This window comes from Drosophila nasuta, chromosome 2R, assembly GCF_023558535.2.
Source record: "Drosophila nasuta strain 15112-1781.00 chromosome 2R, ASM2355853v1, whole genome shotgun sequence".
Classification (NCBI taxonomy): Eukaryota; Metazoa; Arthropoda; class Insecta; order Diptera; family Drosophilidae; genus Drosophila; species Drosophila nasuta.
Window position 1 is genome coordinate 7,238,894 of NC_083456.1, and position 22,797 is coordinate 7,261,690.

The 22,797-nt window shown below is 33.2% G+C and overlaps 4 protein-coding genes across 17 annotated transcripts; all 4 read left to right on the plus strand.

The window, feature by feature from the left end:
- Positions 1-1,265: 1,265 nt before the first annotated feature.
- Positions 1,266-3,737, plus strand: LOC132785637 (transcription initiation factor TFIID subunit 6-like). 3 transcript variants are annotated; one of them, XM_060791829.1, is made up of 4 exons: positions 1,266-1,284; positions 2,115-2,966; positions 3,021-3,190; positions 3,250-3,737. In XM_060791829.1, exons 2-4 carry the CDS (start codon positions 2,310-2,312, stop codon positions 3,677-3,679), a joined length of 1,257 nt encoding a protein of 418 aa, XP_060647812.1. In that variant the 5' UTR covers positions 1,266-1,284; positions 2,115-2,309; the 3' UTR covers positions 3,680-3,737. The 3 variants fall into 3 exon arrangements, with proteins under 3 accessions (XP_060647812.1, XP_060647810.1, XP_060647811.1); XM_060791827.1 differs by lacking the exon at positions 1,266-1,284 and adding an exon at positions 1,957-2,047; XM_060791828.1 differs by lacking the exon at positions 1,266-1,284 and adding an exon at positions 1,973-2,042.
- Positions 3,738-7,019: 3,282 nt separating this feature from the next.
- Positions 7,020-12,174, plus strand: LOC132785819 (dual specificity protein kinase zak2-like). Of its 4 annotated transcripts, none has more exons than XM_060792101.1 (18): positions 7,021-7,209; positions 7,443-7,694; positions 7,748-8,071; positions 8,122-8,298; positions 8,365-8,509; positions 8,564-8,751; positions 8,809-9,123; positions 9,187-9,363; positions 9,424-9,562; positions 9,889-10,076; positions 10,137-10,445; positions 10,494-10,667; positions 10,737-10,836; positions 10,893-11,068; positions 11,129-11,467; positions 11,530-11,706; positions 11,765-11,897; positions 11,990-12,174. In XM_060792101.1, exons 2-18 carry the CDS (start codon positions 7,644-7,646, stop codon positions 12,142-12,144), a joined length of 3,267 nt encoding a protein of 1,088 aa, XP_060648084.1. In that variant the 5' UTR covers positions 7,021-7,209; positions 7,443-7,643; the 3' UTR covers positions 12,145-12,174. The 4 variants fall into 4 exon arrangements, with proteins under 4 accessions (XP_060648085.1, XP_060648084.1, XP_060648083.1 ...); XM_060792100.1 differs by having other exon boundaries at positions 7,021-7,170; XM_060792102.1 differs by lacking the exon at positions 11,765-11,897 and having other exon boundaries at positions 7,020-7,170.
- A 642-nt stretch (positions 12,175-12,816) lies between these two features.
- LOC132785820 (another transcription unit protein) lies at positions 12,817-14,148 on the plus strand. Its single transcript, XM_060792104.1, has 2 exons — positions 12,817-13,123; positions 13,184-14,148. Exons 1-2 carry the CDS (start codon positions 13,077-13,079, stop codon positions 14,073-14,075), a joined length of 939 nt encoding a protein of 312 aa, XP_060648087.1. The 5' UTR covers positions 12,817-13,076; the 3' UTR covers positions 14,076-14,148.
- A 1,297-nt stretch (positions 14,149-15,445) lies between these two features.
- On the plus strand, positions 15,446-19,283 carry LOC132786560 (mitogen-activated protein kinase kinase kinase 7-like). Of its 9 annotated transcripts, none has more exons than XM_060793108.1 (13): positions 15,545-15,656; positions 15,717-16,049; positions 16,096-16,272; positions 16,339-16,477; positions 16,534-16,709; positions 16,771-17,073; positions 17,139-17,297; positions 17,358-17,496; positions 17,562-17,734; positions 17,792-18,142; positions 18,194-18,364; positions 18,425-18,554; positions 18,612-19,283. In XM_060793108.1, exons 1-13 carry the CDS (start codon positions 15,603-15,605, stop codon positions 18,785-18,787), a joined length of 2,481 nt encoding a protein of 826 aa, XP_060649091.1. In that variant the 5' UTR covers positions 15,545-15,602; the 3' UTR covers positions 18,788-19,283. The 9 variants fall into 9 exon arrangements, with proteins under 9 accessions (XP_060649099.1, XP_060649095.1, XP_060649091.1 ...); XM_060793107.1 differs by having other exon boundaries at positions 15,546-15,656; positions 17,550-17,734; XM_060793110.1 differs by lacking the exon at positions 16,534-16,709 and having other exon boundaries at positions 15,558-15,656; positions 16,985-17,073; positions 17,550-17,734.
- Positions 19,284-22,797: the final 3,514 nt, after the last annotated feature.

Consider the following 22,797-nt stretch of genomic DNA (forward strand, 5'->3'; position numbering starts at 1 on the left):
TTGCATGCAAATCTCTTTGCACGTTACTCAAACAATGCATCTAGAATGTAAAAGTTGTCTTTATATACTGCAGATGCACACAGCACAATGGCAGCAACTTGAACAACTATTTTTATTTTATTCTTTTTATATACTTTTTTTGCTGTAATCAGGGGTGGCATTTTATTGAGACAGGACGTAGCTTTAGTTTTATCAATGTGTGTGTATTCAGGTGTTGCCGAATTCTTTTACTGTTGATATTCTTTTCACTCACATGTGGCCCTCGCTGCTTTCTCGATGTTTGCTTTGGCACTGCCAAAAAAAAGAGGAGAAAACGTTGCATTCTTGTGGGAGCAAAGTCGCAGCCACAAAGTGGATTCCTTTATCAACAGACAGCATCTGGCGCTTGGGTGCAGGGCAATCTCGATGCGGATATATTAAACTTATTTTTACAGCAACTCTCCGGAGGTTGTGCAATGTTAGTCGCCTTTCAGCCGCTCATTACTTGAGATACCCGCATTTGGTCTTCGGCTGCGCTTTTGCTCTTCGAATACTTCCTTGACTTTGGCATCACTTCCGGCCCGTGCCGACGATTTAGCGAGCGCGATAAACTTGCTACCCGAGGGTACTTTTCAACACTGCCAGACAGACAGACAGTCGGAGGGCCAGACGCACACTTATAGAGTAAGAGAGAGTCGCCGGGAAAGAAGGAATGAAAGCTTAATATTTCTCAACTTGAGGCGGTTGCCACATCCGCTCTATATGAAAAAGAAGAAGAAATACACACACCCAGACACAAGCACTCAGACCCGCACATACATACATTGAAGTTTTTCGTTTTATTGCTCAGCATTTTATTGCACAAATTTTAATATTTATTTTAGCTGTTGGTTTATTTTTCACTCTGCCAACGACTCTTAGCTCGTACATGTGTGTGTGTGTGTGTGTGTGTGTGTGTGTGTGTGTGTAAAGTGTATAGCCGCACACACATACTTGCAGACATGTTTGCTGCCTGTGTGCGTTTAGTTAGCATTTTTCTACCGCAACCACATTTTAATGTTTAACAAACTTGAATGGTGCCGTTGATGGCAACCAAACAAACTGAAACACACTGAAGAATACACATTCATTATCATACTTTTCTTTGCCATTTTCTATTTTCCAGTCTCATTGTGTGGGGGAAAACTTTGTTGAAATTATTTTCAATTCTAAAAGAGTTTGTTTTTCTTGCTTTTATGCTTTTGGTTCGCATCTTCAGTGCAGATGTGCTAACCACTTGTTTTTCCAACTTTACCAATGAAAACGGTAAGTATTATTCCAAGATTTACTCCCGACTAGAATATGGTTTAATTTTACAATTATAACAAACCAAATGCAAGTAAAGCTGTTATTGACTAGTTTGTATTCTATTTATTTACCATCTCTCTCAGAATTGAACAAAATACTAGTCTAGAGGGATTACAGTTTGAACATTGTAATTTCGATCACTCTATTGTATTTTGTTCGTATCGATCCGCTGTAACTTGTATTGTCAGATCAGATAATGTTTTCAACAATATAGAACATATGTATGTGAAGTTAAAATTTGTGGAATTTTTTATTTTTTATTAATAGCTATAGAAATATCTCTATAGTTCAACACTTGGTTTTATATTCTGTTCATAAAACTGGGAGCAAGTTTGGATATTATTTGATATCTGCAAAAGTGCAAGTTGCTGGTTATATGTACATATCTATATGCACATGACATGACATGTGGCCGACATGACTGTCTGTCTGTCCATATGAATACTTACAGTGGCAAGCACATGTGCATACATATGTACATGTGTATCACTTCCGACTTTAATAAAACCCATATTTTTTAGCTACCTTTTTTTAATTTATATAATATATCGACAGCCGACTATTATGTATCTAAAACAGTCGATAGATATTAAGAAAATGCCATCTCCAGTGCGATGTCACACACATTTCTAATTGCAGTGTTGCAAAACGGAGACGCGTTAATTTGTCAAAGAGGTGTCATAAATAAATGGGATGCTGAAAATTGATTAATTCTTGTAAGGTAATTTGAGTCAATTCTTAGGGATTAATCTCGATTGTTATTCTGTTTCTAATCTTACATTAAGCAGAAAATATGGAAGAAAAATTAAAAAACTTTTTTGCCTCAACGGTGTGGAATGATTCGTCGAACGTCCAGAAACACGACCGTGAGTTTCGAATCAACCGATGCATTAAAATCCTAGCCAACATTTTACGCTACGAGGGACTGCCACCCCCAGAGGAGACGAAAAAAGAATTTCGCTGCCACACTGTCGGATCAGTCGATGAATGCCATTGCCGAGACCTATCTGGGTACGACTTTGAATAAGCGAGCATTGCAAATGCTTGGCGATATATTACGCTCGAATGTGAACAAGCTGATGGTGGAAGCCGTCAAATATTGTAGGCACACTCGAGCCACACAACTAACCGTAGAGCACGTGCAACAGGCTCAAATCGAGATGGGCTGCAACCTCTATATGCTACACATTGATTTCGACTGCGAGGAGATCGAAGATCGGAATATTGTCAAAATGTGGATGGAAGAATGTCTACTGTCAATGGGAAACCAAGTTGGTCTTTCAATGCCAATTATCAAATTGCCCAAGCCAATGTTATTGAAGTCGGACTGGAAGCGTTGGAACCGCGAGGAGATCGTAATGCTGCAGAGCATCAGTCGTTATCCTCTATCGCGGGGTCAACAGAAGTTCTATGTAGAGACCACTGAGAAACTGGTGGGTGTCTCGGAAGAAGATCGTCTCGCAGCTCTAAAGATTATGAGCCTCGATCCGGCAGTACACCATGTGCTCTCCCAATTGGCCATCTTTATTTCCGAGGGTATTCGGGTTAATATCAAGGAAAACAACTTTATCATCTTGACGCATTTGTTGCGCTTGGTCGACGGTTTGATGCGCAATCGCTATATCAACCTTAAGCCCTATGTGAGTGTTATTTATATATAAAGTAACGAAAGTTTAATACCCTCTCTTGTTCAGTTGCATCACATTTTACCGGGAGTGGTGTCTTGTGTTGTGGCCAATCAGATTTCTGCTTTTCCCACAGTTGAGGATCATTGGGCTACAAGGGAATTCGCCGCCAGTCTCACAATGAACTTTATTCTCCACTTTGACAGCGATGAGCAGTCTATTGAGAAGAAAGTTCTCAAGTAATTAATGATAATAAAATACCAAAGATAAAATATATTTAAAACAACTTCAATTTCAGAATATACTTGAATGGATTGGAGAAGCCGATGTCGTCGTTAACAACAATTTATGGCTGCATTGTCGGCATTAGCAAATTCGGCAAGTGTGTCTTCTATAAGTATGTGACGCCAAGAATCGCCTTTATTTCGGATCGTATTGAACCCTTTCTGCAAGACGAATCGTTGGAGAAGAGTGACTTGCGTCGCATGGCTGCCAACCAAATACGGCTTCGCATCGCTATGGAGTGTGCTCCTATTTTGAAATATCAATTTGCAACTAGGGCTGATTATCCTGAGGTTGGTTTCAATGAACGCTTATATTATGAGGAGAAATACAAATATGTGGGTAAATCGATATATCAGGCTGTTATATTCAGTCGCATGCAAGATGATGTCTGTGATTTAGTTCGAGCAGAAGTGTTGGAAAAAAACCATTCTATTCAGAATTAATATGCCAAAAAATTATTCTCAACAACTAAAAATTAAACATAATATAATAAATCTTAACATCTCCACATAGAAAAAGATACATTTTTTAAATTTATTTTTTTATGTGAAATTTGTCTTCTCATTATTTAATTACAATTTATTTTATTCAGTTGTACTTGTTAACTATTGCTCACGAAATACTTAACATCAAAGCACGCTAGAAATTTTTGAGGTTTTAGAGAGAAATTTAATATTCATAAATATAGAATGCACAATATTTATTTTGTATATTAAATTGTCAGCCAAACCAACTAAGACCCGTAGTAAGTAGCGTTTTATCCCATACAAGAGTATTTCTTCAATAACTTCTAAAATTTTTATCTGATCGCAACCAAATTTTCAGAAATCATAAAGAATGTAGTTAATTTTGTATGTACCAAAAATCACAACTAACTAGCTTCAAAATTACGCTTGCGACACACTTACGATTTTAAATAAATAAATAAATATAACAAAATGTAAGCAAATGTAAACATTAATAGGAAAATAATCAAATGTTTAGCAAAAACAATTCATAATTATAAATAAATTAGCAAAATTTGTACAAATTTTGTTGTTTTTAAATTTGTTAACTGGTCTCGCTAGCGGCATTTAATTAATAACTTCTATACTAAAATAGATGTCTTTAGAAGGTCTTTTTTCACTGATCAGAGATTTGGATTTTTTTAAGTTAAAAAAAATTTTGTTTTATTTTTTTTTTTTAAACTTCAATTAACAAATTTCATATATAAACTTTATCGAAAAAATGATGGAATGATGGAAAAAAATGGGATAACTTCTGACTCAGAAGTTCTGAGTGCAATACTAAAAAAAGATCCCTTTTTGGTACTAACACTCTGCCTAAAAAAGTACCATAGTTTGAAGGCTAGCAGGTAATAGCAGTTCATATTACACATTTTGGAGGCCACTGATTCACACTTTCGGCTAATAAAAGAGTTAGACTGAATCCACTTGAATCCAGTAAGTTCGACTCCACGAAAGACAGGTGTACGCTAATCCGGACTCGTTGTTAATACACTGAATTACCACTACGTTTTATGAGCTACACATTTATAGACCGGTCACAAATATTGATTTTTTTTGTATTACATACCTTAGAGATAATAAAAAGCCAAACTTTTAACAAATTTAATAAAAATTGTAAATTTCCGAGGAACTCGAAATCAATGCGCGAAAAAAGAAGAATTTTCTAGAGCTCTTTGCAAAATCCTATCGTGTGTTTGACCGTTCACAGCTGATGATCAGTTGATCGTAGAGCTTTCAAAACGCTTTGATAAATCTAATCAAAGCATCTGTTGTCGACTTGTGAAAAAATATCAACGCTTTTTAAATTTCAAAATTTGAATTAAATGCCGCTAGCGAGACCAAATCGCCCACTGTGTTATGGTGAGCTGAAATTATGAATTATTTTTCCTTTCATTGGAATGTAGCTTATTCGAAAAAGTTCAATGTCCAGATGTTCACTTGCATAAAGTTTATATTGGGTTTAAATTAATTGTAAACTCATAAAAGTATTAAAAAATAATACAAAAAAAAAGAACAAAGAAGAGAGTAGATTGAGACTAAAGCAACTCAGCTACTTAATAAATAATATAAATGCAGTAGTGGTTGTGTTTTATATTCCACGTTTTCGAATAGTATCAAGCTAATAATTTTAATGTTTATAAGCACTAATAGTTAATGTTAGTTACACTTAATAGTTAATAATGAGTTAATGATAGCAAAAAGGTTCGGTTTTCTCAATGCAATAAGCTTTAAATTCTGCTTTAGAATTCTGCTAAGTGTCAAAGCAATTCTGCGCATCAGCCAGTGATTTGTTTATAATTTGAAAATGTCACAAAATATATAAACATATGTATACGTACGTATATTATAAACATCTATCAAAGATAAAGATAAGCAAGTTTGGAAATTCCATTGTGTGAATTATTCTTGCAATTACTCATTATTTTAGTTAAATTATCAAGAGTTGGAGTTGGATGGAAAAGTTTGCAATATTCGAAATTTTCTAACTTTTTTCGTTTTTTACAAAAACAAAAGTAGAAAACATAAGAAATAAAATGTTGTGAAATTATTTATATTATTCTTCTCTCTTCTTCGCGCTCAGAATAAACATAGTATAAAACAAGTAAGTCGAGTGTGCTCGACTGTGAGATACCCGCTACACATTTTGAACAAAAGCAAAATATTGCGTTATTATTTTCAATACATATAAAGACTACAAAAATACTGAAAATATACCAATTGGTATATTTGGTATATTTATATAGTACCATATTCAAAATATACCATAGATGGCACAAATTTTCAGGAATCACAATTTCTATAGCTATTATTGTATATACCAAAATTATAGCTCTATCTCTTATAGTCTGACACTGAGATCCAGTGTTTCATACGGACACACAGACGGACATGGCTAGATCATCTCGGTTCTTGATGCTGATCAAGAATATATATACATTATAGGGTCGGAGATGACTCCTTCTATCTGTTACATACATTTCCTGCCGTCACAAAGTTATAATACCCTTCTACTCTATGGGTATCAGGTAAGTATAAAAATTGCACACATCTGAGTGACTTTTAACCAAGAAAGAACATATATACATACTTATATATGTATGTATGAGTGTATGCTTGTCTGTGTATTTGATGGCTTGCTCTGAACGTTTTTTATTGGGGTGTTAATTGTATATGAGTCGTTTTTTGCTTCGAACAAATCTTATCTTATAAAAATTATATATGCATGGCATGCATAATCATGAGAGAATATTAATAGATTCGCTCACACTCAATGTTGAGCCAACAAGGGCTGCCAACATGTTCCATATACATATGTATTATTTATTTATTGATTGTTATTATTAATTTTTTTAATTTCTCACATAACTTACTTAACTAAATTTTTGTTTTATATTTTTATATTTCATATGAATATGAATAAGAAACTTATGTTTTATTAGATTAATGTGTATGAAAGCTGAAAGTAATATTTTTCTTTTTGGATTAAAAAAAATCAATTTTGAATGTACATATGCTTAGCAACCCTAGTTAAACCAAACAATTATTATAACCACTTAACATAAGTGATTAGCTTGGAAACGTGAGGGAACGTAAATAAGCTTTCACACATATGAACATACATATATGATCGAAATGTTTAACAACATGTTTAATATACTTACATATGTATAAACACACTTATTATTGCTTTTGCTTTCACTCCACTCGATTGAACTCGTTGTTGAGAGCGTGAGTTGGTTCGCTCGAAATGTTCGCAGTATGTTTTCACAAACCCAATCAGTCTGTCGGTTGCCCCTCTCTGGATCGTATCATACCAAATTTGATCCGCGATTATTCTTATCGGGGGCATTTACATATTTATTTTTTGTTTCACTACTTCTTTAAAATTTGTGATTTCGATTTAAAAGGCAATTTTGTTTTTTGTGGTACGACTTTTTATTTCGTAATTTTGTGATAACATATATGTATGTATATAAGACTTTTTATACGAATAATACTAGGTATATGTTTCTGTAAATATATATACTATATAATATATACGATAACGCTTTGCTAAACTTGCTAAGTGTCCGATGAGTGTATTTTTGCACTTTTACAAAGTAAAAATATTGCGGAATATCGAGTCAATATACATAAGTGCTAAGACAACGATCGTTTTAAATGTAATTAATTATGTATATTATACTAAATCTTGCAGATATTTATTATAGGGGTCAAAAATCTGTGTTGAAACCGCAATAAAAACGAAATATTTTATTATTGATCAAGATTCACAGCATTGCTGAGTATCCACAGAAATTTCTTATTAACTTAGGTAAAATTCTACTTATCAGCACCAAGAATACCATATTTTTTTGATATATTTTCAATATATCAACATAAAGCTATACAGCAAATTATGAACGATTTAGTTACTGTAAATTTCAACGAAATACAATCGGATGAAGAGGTAAGAGAATATTGCCATTCTGAAATAATTACTTCAGCTTCAAATCTTTAAAGCTTGGAAGAGGTAGCTATGGTGTTGTTCACAAAGCATCGTGGAAAACTGAATTAGAAGTGAGACAAATTGCTGTAAAAATAATTGAAGATAAACAAACCGAGAATATTAATTTCGAAAAAGATATTCACCGAGAAATCCAGAATCTACAAAAATGTATCCATCCCAATATAATAACGTTATATGGAGTCTCTATAAACACCAAGAATAACATTTGCTTACTGTTTGAATATGCGGATTGCGGATCACTCTACGATTTACTGCATCGCAAGAACTTGGAAGTTTCATTCAACGGGAATCTTGATTGGATGCTACAATGTGCCAAGGTATTATGTTAAATGTTCTTTATATTTTCCTTAACTCACATTCTTTGTAGGGTATAGAGTACTTGCATAAAAAAAACATAGTTCACCGGGATCTTAAAACACACAACCTCTTACTTTTCAATGGGTATCGCACATTGAAAATATGCGATTTTGGTACAGTCAAAGAACTTGTAACAATGAATACAGAATTAGTTGGGACTGTTTGTTACATGGCACCAGAAGTTTGCGTAAGTGCCTCGCATTTCTTTTTTTTCTTTTTAAATAATTTGTTCTTTTTTATTTTTCTTAAATAGAACTTAAATGGAAAATACAAGGAAAAGTGTGATGTCTTTAGCTTTGGAATCATATTTTGGGAAGTTATGTCAAGGAAGAAGCCATTTTACGAAATGCTCTCAGAAGATATGCATGTATTGGCTATTCAAAACAAAATTATTGATGGTAAGGATAATTAATCCCAAAATGATCTGAAATTTAAAGTTTCCACCACTCTAGGAAGTCGTCCGAATATAGAGGATGCGATGATTTTTGAGGATTCTGATTGCGTTAGGCCAATAATCGAAAAGTGTTGGGATCGTGTTCCAGAAAATCGGCCGACTATGCAAGAGATTTGTGAACTTCTCCCTATGTATCCTTTAGCTTACAGTTACATAAACGTTGACGAGATTGAACTTGGCAAATTTGTAAGAAAATATAAGCAATCCAAAGAGGTAAATTTGTAATAATTCTGATATTAATAGATTGGACGTGGAAGCTATGGTTTTGTCCACAATGCATTTTGCCTAATAAAAGGCCAAATCAAAGAAATGTCTGTGAAAATAATACAAAAGTACAGTGAGGAAAACGCAATATCTTTCTTAAGAGAAATGCGTAATGTTAAAATGTTGAATCATGAAAATATTGTTAAATTATATGGTGTCTCTAAATATTACGATAATAGCATCTGGTTATTGTTTGAGTATGCGGATTGCGGATCACTCTACAAATATTTGCATAACCAGAATATTAAAATTACACAAAATGAGAGGATTGATTGGTTAGTCCAGTGCGCGAAGGTATTTAAAATTATCTTTTTTATTATTACATATAATATAAATGATATTCTAACTTTATTCTAGGGTATTGAGTACTTGCATAGCATAAATAGAATTCATAAAGATTTGAAAACACAGAAATTATATCTGTTCGATGAATATCGTACATTAAAAATATGCGATAATGCTGCAGTGGGAGAGTTTGCAGATATGAATACGACACAGGAAAATATTGCTCGCTATATGGCTCCGGAAATTTGTGTAAGCGCCTTTTTATACGAGAAGATTAAGAAGAAGTTGTATATTTATTTACTTACATAGAATGCTAGTGGCGAATTTACAGAAAAGAGTGACGTGTTTTCCTTTGGTATTATTTGCTGGGAAGTAATGTCCAGGAAGAAGCCATTTGAAGAATTTAAAGACATGGAGAAATTGGTTCTGCAAAATAAAATTATGAATGGTATGTGGTGTTAATAATATTTAAATGTGTAAAGCTCGGGTAAGAGAAGCTGTTACCAACATAACTGTTACAGTGCCACATGAGCCCTGCAGTGAGTTCTACGGCATAATTTATCGTTTTATCGATATCGTACGATATGTGGTCACACTCTAAAAAAGGAGCGAAGAAGGGAAAGAACGCAAAAGCAAGATCTATTTTTAACAAGTGTACCTTAATTATAATTTCATCATCATATCTCATTATTCTAATAAATATTCATACCAAAATACAAGCCTACACAAAGCCATCCCTTCACAAATGCTATTTTCAATTATTTTCTACTGCAGGGGAACGTCCGGATATAGATTATTTGAAGGAGTATAAAGATGCAGATATTTTATTGCCAATAATTAAAAAATGTTGGGACCAAGATCCAAGTAATCGGCCGCCGATGAATGAATTGTGTAATCTTCTTCCCAAATATCCTCGTGCTTCCATTAAAGTAAACTACAATGCCTTAAAACTGGGCACATATGTGAGAAAACAGACTTTTAGCATAAATTAGTTACCAATTAAATTCATATATTTATTATAGATTGGAACTGGTAGCTATGGCCTTGTCTTCAAATCAACTTGGCAAACAAAATATGAAGTCCGAGACATTACTGTAAAAATAATTCGAGATGCACAAAAACAAAAGGCCATCCAAAAAGAAATTCATGATTTAAAAGCATTATACCATGCGAATATTGCCAAACTTTATGGATTTTCTATTGATCGCGAAGATAGAATTTTGATGCTCGTTGAATATGCAGACTGCGGATCGCTCTGCAATTTTTTGCATCGTCCAGACAAGGAAGTTACATTCTATATGGGCCTTGATTGGATATTGCAATGCGCTGAGGTGTGTTAAATGCCCCTTTTTTATTCCCCTTTCTAATGATTGTTGTAGGGTATGGAATATTTGCATGGCAAAAACATCCTGCATCAGGATCTTAAGACAGAGAATTTGCTACTTTTCGATAATTTTCGGATATTGAAAATATGCGACTATGGTAGAGTAAAGGAATTCGCTACCATGAATAAGGAGTTCAGTGGGATAGATAATAGGGCTCCAGAGGTTCGCGTAAGTATATGTAAATATGTGAAAGGAAATAAATATTTAATACGATTGATTTATTTATTTACATGAAAGACCAATGGACAATATACAGCAAAAAGCGATGTGTTTAGCTTTGCCCTTCTTTCATGGGAAGTAATGTCTAGAAAAAAATCTTTGGCGACCATAATGAATGGTAAGATTAACAAATAATAAGTACCCAGGATTTCTCATTCTTTTCTTATGCTCCAGGTGAACGTCCAAATCTGATTGAAATGATGAAACATGAGGATATTGATGTCGTAAAATCAATAATAAAGAAGTGCTGGGATCAAGATCCAGATAAACGACCGACGATGAAAGAACTATGTGTACTCCTTAAAATTTATCCGTTAATTAATTTTGAGGACATACAATTTGGAAAAAGGGTAAAGAGAGTTCGATGATAATTTCCATCAAACTATTTACTTAATTTTTCCCATTTATAGTTTGAGAGGGGTGGCTTTGGTGTAAGTTACAAAGCAATTTGGAAAACCGAAGGTCAAGAGAAAGATGTTTCTGCGAAAATACTGCTAGATAAAACTTCAAACTCTGAGAAAGTTTCAAGAGGAGCAGAAATGCTTTTTCTGAAAAAGGCTCACAATTTTAAACAATTGAAGCACGAAAATGTTGGCACATTATACGGCGTCTCCAAAGATCCAGAAAACACCATTTACTTCTCACTTTATGAGTACTCCGAGTGTGGATCAGTCCATAATTTCCTACATCGCACGAAAAACGAACTAACCTATATCGAAAAGATCAATTGGATGTTGCAATGTGCTAAGGTATCATTAATACATTTATTATTTTTGAAGTGTTTTAACTACATTTCTGTGATTTCCTTTAGGGTGTGGAATATTTGTGGAGCCAAGGAATTACTCTTCGGTTTATTAAACCACAGACCTTAATGCTTTTCGATGATTTTCGTACCTTAAAAGTATTCGATTATGGATCAGCGAAAGAAGTATCAAAGTTTAATAAACAAGAAATGGTACAGTTTGTTTATATAGCGCCAGAAATTCATGTAAGTTCAAAAAACCATTTAAATATTTCACAAAATATCGATTATTTGATTATCTTAGGATGCACGTAAGAATTCCGACTTTAAAAAAAGTTTAGTATTTAGCTTTGGCGTTATTTTTTGGGAAGTAATGTCTAGGAAAGTACCATTTCACGATTATGAAATAGCGGACGTGCCTAAAATTATTATTTCTGGTAAGACCAATCCCAAAGTCCGTAAAAAACATGTTCGTAACCTTTGTAGAAAGATTTTATATTTTTTCCCAATTATATTAATTCTCTTATAGAATCTCGTCCGAATATAGATGATATAAAATCATGCAACGATGCTTATCTTATCAAACCAATAATTGAAAAGTGCTGGGATCAAAATGCAGAAAATCGACCAACGATCATGGAACTTTCCTCATTGCTTTCATATCTAACTGCCGGAAAACTTTAAGATAATAAAATAAGAGCTGTAACGTAAAAATTGTAGTATATATAATGTTTTGTTGAACAGTATCAATAGACAAGGTGATTCAGAAAACGTGGAAGTTTAGAAAACGAAATTATCACATTAAATCAGATTAGTTTGCAAATTCATCGTTCTTCGCACTCACTCAAAAAATTAGATAAATAAAATCTTTTTGTATCGTTAACACTTTAACATAATTGTGGAAAAAAAGTTCCGAAGATACATGTGAGGTTTCTGTAAAATCTAATTCAAATTTTATCTACAAGACCAAATTATTTTTGAAAAACTAATGAAACAACCAGTCAAATGCAAATGTCATTGAATTAAAAAATAATGTTCGAAAAAATATTGTTTGGGCGAATTCTTTTAAACTTTCCACACATATGCAAATAAATTGCAATTTATTTTAAAAATACCATATTGGCCCAAGCCTACTTATCATCCTGCCATCAAGTTTTATTAAAGCGTTAATTCTGCTTTTTAGAAATTAAATAATATTTTACATAATTACGGTATTGTATTTTCAATTAGTGATATTACAACTTTTATTCACAAAATTACCAACACTGAATTCAAGTCAAAATCTGATGTCAAAATCATAATTCATTTGTATGAATTAAGGACAATCTATGCTTCAGATTTCATTTTGCGCAATCAATTAATGAACTGATATATGAATTCAAGATTGATTTTGAAACTTGCTGTAACTTGCTCGACAAACAATAATACTAACAATAATAAATCCAAATTCATACATACATACATATATTGTAGTTGTCAAGCTAATGTCAAAAAGGGCCATTTACAGTAGGCCACGTCTGAGGTATTTTGACATTTCGATAATATTAAACATCGGCAAAATATCGGTAAGTTTCAGTGCGTAAAATAAAAGTACAAAAGTTAGAACAGCAAACAATATGGACAAAAAGAAGAAACTTCAAAGCTTTTCTGATGCTGGCAATTGGTATGATTTTATAAAAATACAAATATTGATGAAATTATTAATCTAAATCATCTGTACTAGCTCGACTGACTGTTCATTGGGAGCTGTCGCAAATAGACCTCGGCGCAGTCTCAGCTCAAGCAGCAGCGGTGAAAGCAGCAAAAGTGGCGGCAGTAGCAGCGACAGCGATTCGTCAGACAACGAACATGCTACCGAAAATAAGTGTGTTAATTTGGAGAATATTATGTCAGATGCAGAGACCAATGCAGTCTTTCGAATGGATGAGTATTTCAGGGAGAAGTACCTAGACCGATTAGCCGTTGAGTTCAAGTCCGAATGGCCAGAAATTGATTTTGATTTGGCCGCTAGTCAGCCAAGTCTCATGCGGATGCCCAACTTTATGCCGTTCAATCAAAAGCCCTACGAGATGCTGGACTATAAAGATGAAGCTTCCAAAGAGGACCTTAGAGATTGTGAGTCACGAGAGACTTTTCTTACTAAACTAAAGACCACAGTGCGTTGGCGTGAGATCCAAAATGCAACTGGGGAAGTTTACCAAGAGTCGAATGCACGCATTGTTCGATGGTCTGACGGCTCACAAACTTTTCATGTGGGCGCCGAGGCTTTTGATGTAGTCCGTATGCCCCTTTCTGGTACCATGAACCAATTCTATTTGCGTTCGGGCAACTACTATAAGTTGCATTGTCCCATCAAGGAGAAGCTAACTTTGCGCCCCAAGCTCGATTCGAGTTTCGGAATGAGTCATGTGCAGGGAATGCGTCAACGAGCCATCTACAAGCCCTCAACAACCAGTGGCGTGAAGATACTCCCTGATCTTACGACCAATCCTATTGTAGAACGTGACCGGAAGATTAGAGAGGAGTCAGCAAATCAGCGTCGCGAATGGGGTCGTCAACGTTATTCAAGTGTGCAACCTTTGCAGCACTACTCAAGTTATAAATCCAATAATTAACTTGAGAAACCTTATAACATTTATTTGTATTATTCATTTATAAATCTCAGTAATTATATAATTTACTTTTGAATTTGAGTATGATGTATTTTTTCGCATTCGCATTTTTTATTCTACTGTACCTTAAGTTTATTATCCTCAATGAACTCGACTTCAACACCGTTATCTTCGTATATGCTGTTCTTTATATCCAATCATGGGTAAAGGAAAAATAATAGTCCGGAAGCATGAGTCAAATAAATACAGCATTGCAATGTACTAATTGGATTTGATTTACTTGTATTTTTCATATTTTTATAATTCAATTGGAATTTGTAGTTAAAATAAAATAACAAAATTATTTGGTGATTAAATTTTTTTCTGAAAAAAAACAAAATATTATAATTGATTTACCTATTTTAATAGACTGGAATTGTTTTATATAGTTTTTATTGTGTATATATTTATATTTCACATAGATTATAGTATTTAATTTAATCTATTTTTAAGGAATTATGAAGTTATTCATGGAAAATTAAATACAAAATATATTGAACTGTAATTTTAGTTCGTTTGCCGAGGAAATGTGCAAATTATGTATCAAATCGAATATTTAACAAAAAAGTCATTTAATTATTTAGTGGATAACGGTTCTACTTCTATTCCCAAATATAAATAATCACAATATTCGCATGGTATTAAGTTCTAAGCTCCATAGCTTTTTGTTGCCAAAACGTTTGTACACCCACATGACATTCTTTTTGCCAACAAGTACTAGGAAATGTCAAATAATGTGATTCTCAATAATTTGAGTATGATCGGACTCGAGAATACTGAATAGGTAGGAGTCAGCTCACGACCCCACGAAGTATATATATATTCTCCATCAGCGGCAACAGAGACTGAGATTGCCTTGGCTAACAATCTGGTATATTGAGTACTCTATGATATATATTAAATGTAGTACTATACCAATATACCAAAATAATCTCCCGTGTGTTTTAGTAGTTTTTGGTATACTATAGAATCCGGTTATAACGACGCCGCTTATAGCGTCCGTCCGGTTTTTGTGACGAAAACTCGATGACTTGGTGGGTCTCCATACAAATTAAATTGATTAAAAATTAATTAGTTGCATTTTAAAAATCTATGGCAACCATAAAATAAACAACATTTTATTTTTCTCCTTTTGGTTAGTGGGTCTTCCGGATATAACGACGGTCCCTTGAAATCGATATAACCGGTTTCTACTGTATTTGTAAAATAAAATTTTATTGGAAATGGGTAGCAGGTATTTCGCAGTCGAGCACATTAGGCTGTAGCTTTCTTACTTGTTAATATTGTTTTTATTGACAAGATTGCTTGCTCAGAATGCAATCTTATGGCAAACCCTAAATTGTCGGGCGATTTCAGTGTAAACAAAATTTTGGTTCTGCTCTACACCATATCGTTATCAGTATCGATTAGAATTTCTTATCACCTTCAGCAATTCCAGGTATCAATACTAGTCGTAGATTGTGGGTTTTAGTCTTTTGTAGATATCAAGTTATGGACAAAATAGTTACAAGTGTGAGCTCCAATGAGATACAAATACGTGAAAGGGTAGGAAGTATCTTAATTCTGAAAACATCAACAACTTCAGCATTTATGTAATTCTTATAGATTGGGTATGGCAGCTATGGTGTTGTCCATAAAGCATTGTGGCAGACTGAATTGGAAGTTATAACAATTGCTGTGAAAATAATTGAAGACAAAAGTCAAGATTCAGAAACAGAGAAGATTCGTTTCGAAAAGAATATTCTCCGAGAAATAGAGAATTTACAAAAATGTACTCATCCGAATATTATCACATTGTACGGAGTCTCCAAATACAGTGATAACATTTGTTTACTGTTCGAGTATGCGGATTGTGGATCACTCTACAAATTCTTGCACCGCACGAAAAGGGAAGTTTCGATGGACGAGAGGATTGATTGGATGCTGCAATGTGCCAAGGTTTGTTAAATGTTCTTTATAATTTCCTTCACTCACATTTATGTAGGGTATAGAGTACTTGCATAAAAAAAGCATAGTTCACCGGGATCTTAAGACGCAAAACTTGTTACTTTTCAATGGATATCGCACGTTGAAAATATGCGATTTTGGTACAGTTAAAGAACTTGTGACAATAAATACCGAGGTAATCGGGACTGTTTGTTACATGGCACCAGAAGTTTGTGTATGTATATGCATATATCTTTGTATTTAGGAAACACTTAATGTTTGCTTTTTTTTACTTCCATAGAATTTCAATGGAAAATACACTGAAAAGTGTGATGTGTTTAGCTTTGCAATCATATTTTGGGAAGTTATGTCAAGGAAGAAGCCATTTTACGAATTTAATAATTTGCATGCATTGGCAATCCAAAAAAAAATAATTGAAGGTAAAAGCATTTCAGATAAAAATATTCCTTTAACGTTATTTTATTAAAATTCGCAAATAAGCGTCCGAATTTAAATGACATTATTTACAAGAATTGTGATTGGGTTAAACCAATAATAAAAAAATGCTGGGATCATGATCCAAAAAAGCGGGCAACGATGAAAGAGCTGTCTGATTTTCTCCCGAATTATGACATATACATATTTTTTAACGAGATCCAATTTAGGAGAGGTGTAAGAAGAAATAGTTAATTCCGGCAGATTAACTTCTAATTTCGCTAATATTTATTAATAGATGCAGCTTAGAGGAATTACTGATTTTTGCACAGCAATTTGGAAAAACAAAAAAATTGTTGTACACAAAATTAAAGACTATTTTGAAGAAGACGAAAAATCTTTCTTCAAAGAAATTCGTAATTTGAAAAGGTTGAACCATTCAAATATTATTACATTATATGGTGCCTCCAAATATCCCGACAATCGCTTATGCGTACTTTCTGAGTTTGCAGATTGTGACTCACTTTATGATTGTATACATGATGATGATTTCAAGATTTCATACTATCAGATACTGCGTTGGATGTTGCAATGTGCCAAGGTATGTTTAATGATATTTTTATGGCTGCGCTGTGAAAAAGCTCACTATACTTAATTTTTTTTTAGGCTTTGAAGTACTTGCATACAAAAAAAATAGTCCATCGATCTCTAAGTTCGCGCAATTTATTACTATTCGATAAGTATCGTGTATTAAAAATAAGTAATATTTATCAAGTGAAGAAATTTCGTAGTGTGCCAGATCCCTATTTGGCTCCAGAATACTGGGTAATTATTTTTCATGTAAGAATACAATACATATTTCCTATATATCTTTTATTCATATAGGATACTAATGGAAAATTTACAGAAAAGGGTAATATATTTAGCTTTGCCATTATTTTCTTGGAAGTAATGACGAGGAAAAAGCCGTTTGAACTATATAGACTTATGGAGATATTTTCAGTCGCACATAATCTAAAAAATGGTAAGACTTATAAATTATGTCCAGATATTCATTTAAATTTCATAAGTTTACAGATGATCTTTTAGATTTGATTCACATGGAAATAAACGAGTCAGATACTATAATGCAAATAATAAAAAAATGCTTAAATCGAAATCCAGAAAATAGACCAACTATGAAACGAATTGTGTCTTTTCTCGGATGCGATTATAGGTTTCGCATTAATGTGGACCATGCTGACTTGGGATTCACGACATTTGTAAGCAACTACAGATCTAACAATCAAAATAATATTTCATAATGATGGTATTTACAGACTGACTCTACCTGTGAGACGCTTTGCACAGCATTGTGGAGACGTTCGGAATCTAATGGTTTAGTAAAACATGATTTTGATACTGATTTAATAACGACAAAGGTGGCACTAAAAGAAATTGACTGCAATAAGAAAATGATATGGGAAATTATGAGAGAAGTCCCCAAGATTTTAGGTCTAGCTCATGAGAATATTGCCACATTATACGGAGTTTCTTTAAATTATTTGAATAAAATTTGCATGGTTGTCGAGTATGCAAAATGTAGAACACTCTACCATTTGCTGCATTGTCGTAAGTATAAAAGGATCTTATTCCGGGAGAAGCTGAATTGGATACAGCAATGTGCCAAGGTAGATATGTTTAAAACACTTTGGATTTTTTTCGTCTCACATTATTTTTAGGGTTTGGAGTACTTGCATGGGAAAAACATAATCCATCGGGGTCTTACAACTCGAAGCTTGTTACTTTTCGATAATTGTCGTAAATTAAAAATAGCTGATTTCGGAAAAATGAATGAAGTTGAAAAAATTAGAACTGATCTCATGTGTTGCTACTTGGCTCCAGAAGTTTGCGTACGTTTCTATAGTGAAAGTGTGTTTATGATTCTTAACTATGATTTATGTTTTTTAAAGATGGGGAAAAAAAACTATTCAGAAAAGTCGGATGTTTTTAGCTTCGGTATAATTTTTTGGGAAGTGATCCAACGAGAGAAGCCATTTTCCGACTGGGATTTGCATGACATCAGTGAACATATAAAAAGAGGTAAAGGTATTTCTCATAAAGTTCACAGCGGATATTTTACATTTCTGACCATTCTAGGTATTCGACCGGATATTTATAATTTGATCAATGACGATTATAGTGGTATAGTACCGATAATGGAATGTTGTTGGCGCCAATCCTCAACAGATCGTCCAACGATGAGTGAAGTGCGTCGCGATTTAAATTATTCAATTAAGCGCTATGACCATCAATCAAATTGCTGCATAAGTTAGAACTAAATTATTATTAAGCAATAACAAATTATATTATATCAGAATAATATAGATTATGTTGACCCTTTATTTTTGTATGTACATTTTTCAATAGAAGGACTTTAATTTTATTTCTAACTATCCTTCTGCTATAAAATACACGAGCTTATTACAAACGCAATTGTTATGGTTGTCATTGTATCTGTTGAGTTGTTGTTGTTGTTGTTGAAATTACTGTTTGTTGTTGTCATACATTCAAATGTAGCACAGATACGCCTTAACTTGTTCGAGGCTATAAACTAAACTGTCACCGATTTGGGTTGATTTTGGCCAGAGCTTAGAAGCCTCTGCTGTCCTGGGGCGACACGTTCCATTTTGCATTAAGATGGATAATAAAAAACAAATTAAAAAACAAAGCGTTTGAGGCATTTTCTTGTGACGAGATATATATGTTATATATGTATATATTTTAAAATCCAAAAAATGTTGCAGCCAAGTTGCAATACATGTAATTTCATCTGCTTTTTGGAATAATTACATTTATATAATAAGCAAAAGTTTGTGTGGTGTGGCCATACATTTTTATTTTTACCATTTCCATGCCAACTTTAGGGTCATATAGATAACCAAAAACTGGCACTCTAAAATTTGTGAAACTTGCAAAATATATTGCCTTTCCGCTCGTTCAAAATTTTGATCATCTGATCAAGTTTGTTTCAAATTTTGGCCACGCTCACTTCCGCCCCCGAAAATCGACAAAAATCGAAGAACAAGCGTAATTTTTAAGCTAGAATTTTGGTATATACAATTTCTATATTCTTTGTGATACCTGGTTGCGATCAGATAAAAATTGTCGAAGTTATTAAAGAAATACTTTTGTACGGGCAAAAAAACCTACTTACTAGGTTGTAGTTGCTTTTTCTGACAATATGGTATATTTTGCACTCTATAGAGTATCTTGTAGGTAGTACCATATGAATATACAAAATATACCATTTGGTATAGTTTTAGTATTTCGATGGTATATTATTTAGGTATATTCCGGAAATCCTAGAACTAGTTAATGCAATAGTTAACGAAAGTAGGTACTTTTTAGTTTCACTTTCCCGGCCCTCTTTGAAATATTTCTACCACTTATAATTATTTTTCTGCGGCAGTAGAATCACTAAACGTCTTTCGCAACATCATCAAAGTATCCACAGCCGAAATTTTATTCCGCAACCAAAATTTGATAGCTCTTCTCTGCTAATTGAGAAGATCAATAGTATATTTACTCTTGTTTTTAGCAAACGACCAAGAGTGCATTTTTCAACTTTTACACTGTCTGATTTAATTAAATCAGATTTATAGATATACATATATTTATATATATATATATACAAATATATATATATATATATTTATTAAAAAAAAGGTAAGGAATCGAATTTGAAAAGTATTATTATATATATATATATAATATCCTGTAAAAAAGTAAACAAACAAAATAAAAGTTAACATTTCGAAATGAAAACTGCGGTCACCCTGCGCACGAAGTTTGACAGCCGACTGTTGACACGTCACGAGGCAGCCACGAAAAAGCATGTGCCGCAGTCTGTTGGGTTAGGTTAGTTCTGTTTTAATCCACGCCCGAACGAGAGCAGACGCTCTTAATAAAGCAAACGTATAACATTCTATATCTGAATAATACGTATTCTTAATTTATATAAATATATGTATTTCATACAACTATTTGCCACTTTTGTGTAAAAACTAACATCATAAAATTGCAGCGTTGAAGTAAATGCATTTTGTCTAAATAGGGTATAATCGGGCTATATGCAAGTAGCCATATCAATTTCTTATCTGCGGTGTAATCTATGACTAATATTTTGAAGCAACTACAATTTTAGGCTTTAGTCATTTTGATTTTTTCAATTATGAACAACACAGAAATTAACGTGAACTTTGAAGATATAAAATTGTTAGAATGGGTAAGCATAAAAAGCATTAGAACAAATAATCTGAACTTGAATACATGTAATTTTGAAGATCGGGAGAGGTAGCTTTGGAGAGGTCCGCAAAGGAATCTGGCGAAGTCAAGGTCAAGAAACAGATATTGCTGTGGAAATAACTATTGATTGCAAAAATGAGGAGAACAAATTTAAAAACGCAGTCTTTCGAGAAATCGAAAATTTATAAAAATGTATACATCCGAATATTATAAGATTGTACGGAGTCTCTAAAACAAGCGACAACAGAGATTGCCTTATTTTGGAGTATGCGGATTGTGGATCACTCTACGAATTCTTGCACCGCACAGAGAGGGAAGCTTCGTTCAACGAGAGGATTGATTGGATGCTACAATGTGCCAAGGTATTATGTTAAATATTTTTAATATTTTTCTTAACTGACAATCCTTGTAGGGTATAGAGTACTTACATAAAAAAAAACATAGCTCACCGGGATCTTAAGACGCAAAACTTGTTACTTTTCAATGGATATCGCACGTTGAAAATATGTGATTTTGGTACAGTACAGGTAAAGAACTTGTGACAAAAAATACCGGGGAAGTCGGGACTGTTTTTTATATGGCACCAGAAGTTTGTGTATGTACATGCACATATCTTTGCATTTTGGAAACACTTAATGTTTATTTTTTTTACTTCCATAGAATTTCAATGGAAAATACACTGAAAAGTGTGATGTGTTTAGCTTTGGAATCATATTTTGGGAAGTTATGTCAAGGATGAGGCCATTTTACGAATTTAATGAAATGCCTTCATTGGCAATCCAAAAAAAATAATTGAAGGTAAAAGCATTTCAGATAAAAATATTCCCTTAATTTTATTTTATTAAAACTCTCAGATAATCGTCCGAATATAAATGACATGATGATTTACGAGGATTCCGATTGCATTAAACCAATAATAGAAACAGGCTGGGATCATGATCCAGAAAAGCGGCCAACGATGAAAGAGTTATGTGATTTTCATCCTAATTATGATATATACATATTTTTTATCGAGATCGAACATTGGATAGATGTAAGAAGAAATAGCTAATTCCGACAGATTAACTTCTAATATCGCTCATTTTTATTAATAGATGAAGAAAGGCAGATTGTGATTGTGATTTTTTGAAAGCAAATTGGCAAAACAAAGAAATTGTTGTACAACGAAGCATCCCGACAATAGTTTATGCATATTTTTTGAGTTTGCGAATTGTGGGTCACTTTATGATTTTATATATGTGCAGCAAATCAAGATTTCATACTATCAGAAGCTGCGTTGGATGTTACAATGTGCCAAGGTATGTTTAATGATATTGTTATGGCTGCGCTGTGAAAAAACTCACTATACATACTCATTTTGTTTTAGGCTTTGAAGTACTTGCATAGCAAAAAAATAGTCCATCGATCTCTAAGTACGCGCAATTTATTACTATTCGATAGCTATCGTGTATTAAAAATAAGTGATATTTATGAAGTGAAGAAATTTCGTATTGTGCAAGATCCCTATTTGGCTCCAGAATACAGGGTAATTAATTTTCAAGTAAGAAAACAATACATATTTCTTATATCTCTTTTATTCACATAGGATACTAATGAAATATATACAGAAAAGTGTAATATATTTAGCTTTGGCATTATTTTTGTGGAAGTAAAGCTTGAGACATCTGTAAATAATGGTAAGACTTGAAAATTATGTCCAGATATTCTTTTAAATTTCATAAGTTTACAGGTAATCTTTTAGATTTGATTAACATGGAAACAAACGAGTCAGATCGTATAATGCAAACAATAAGAAAGTGCTTAAATCGAAATCCACAAAATAGACCTACTATGAAACGAATTGTGTCTTTTCTCGCAAGCGACTATAGGCTTTGCATTAATGTGGACCATGCTGATTTGGAATTAAGGGATTCGGTATTTGTAAGCAACTACAGATCTAACAATCAAAATAATATTTCATATTTACAGACTGTCTGTACCTGTGATACGGTTTGGCCAGCATTGTGGAGAACTATTGCACCTAATTATTTAGTAAAAT

What these genes read in the sequence shown, in the direction of transcription:
- LOC132786560 (XM_060793107.1), top strand. Translation starts at nt 15,603, where the DNA reads ATGGACAAAATAGTTACAAGTGTGAGCTCCAATGAGATACAAATACGT. An exon ending in AGATCCAATTTAGGAGAGGT is followed by an intron (nt 16,710 to 16,770) that starts GTAAGAAGAAAT and finishes ATTTATTAATAG; the next exon opens with ATGCAGCTTAGAGGAATTAC. An exon ending in ACTTGGGATTCACGACATTT is followed by an intron (nt 17,735 to 17,791) that starts GTAAGCAACTAC and finishes TGGTATTTACAG; the next exon opens with ACTGACTCTACCTGTGAGAC.
- LOC132785820 (XM_060792104.1), top strand. Translation starts at nt 13,077, where the DNA reads ATGGACAAAAAGAAGAAACTTCAAAGCTTTTCTGATGCTGGCAATTG. An exon ending in TTTTCTGATGCTGGCAATTG is followed by an intron (nt 13,124 to 13,183) that starts GTATGATTTTAT and finishes CATCTGTACTAG; the next exon opens with CTCGACTGACTGTTCATTGG.
- LOC132785637 (XM_060791829.1), top strand. Translation starts at nt 2,310, where the DNA reads ATGAATGCCATTGCCGAGACCTATCTGGGTACGACTTTGAATAAGCGA. An exon ending in ATATCAACCTTAAGCCCTAT is followed by an intron (nt 2,967 to 3,020) that starts GTGAGTGTTATT and finishes TCTCTTGTTCAG; the next exon opens with TTGCATCACATTTTACCGGG. An exon ending in ATTGAGAAGAAAGTTCTCAA is followed by an intron (nt 3,191 to 3,249) that starts GTAATTAATGAT and finishes CTTCAATTTCAG; the next exon opens with AATATACTTGAATGGATTGG.
- LOC132785819 (XM_060792101.1), top strand. Translation starts at nt 7,644, where the DNA reads ATGAACGATTTAGTTACTGTAAATTTCAACGAAATACAATCGGATGAA. An exon ending in GGATATTGCAATGCGCTGAG is followed by an intron (nt 10,446 to 10,493) that starts GTGTGTTAAATG and finishes TGATTGTTGTAG; the next exon opens with GGTATGGAATATTTGCATGG. An exon ending in GCCTAAAATTATTATTTCTG is followed by an intron (nt 11,898 to 11,989) that starts GTAAGACCAATC and finishes ATTCTCTTATAG; the next exon opens with AATCTCGTCCGAATATAGAT.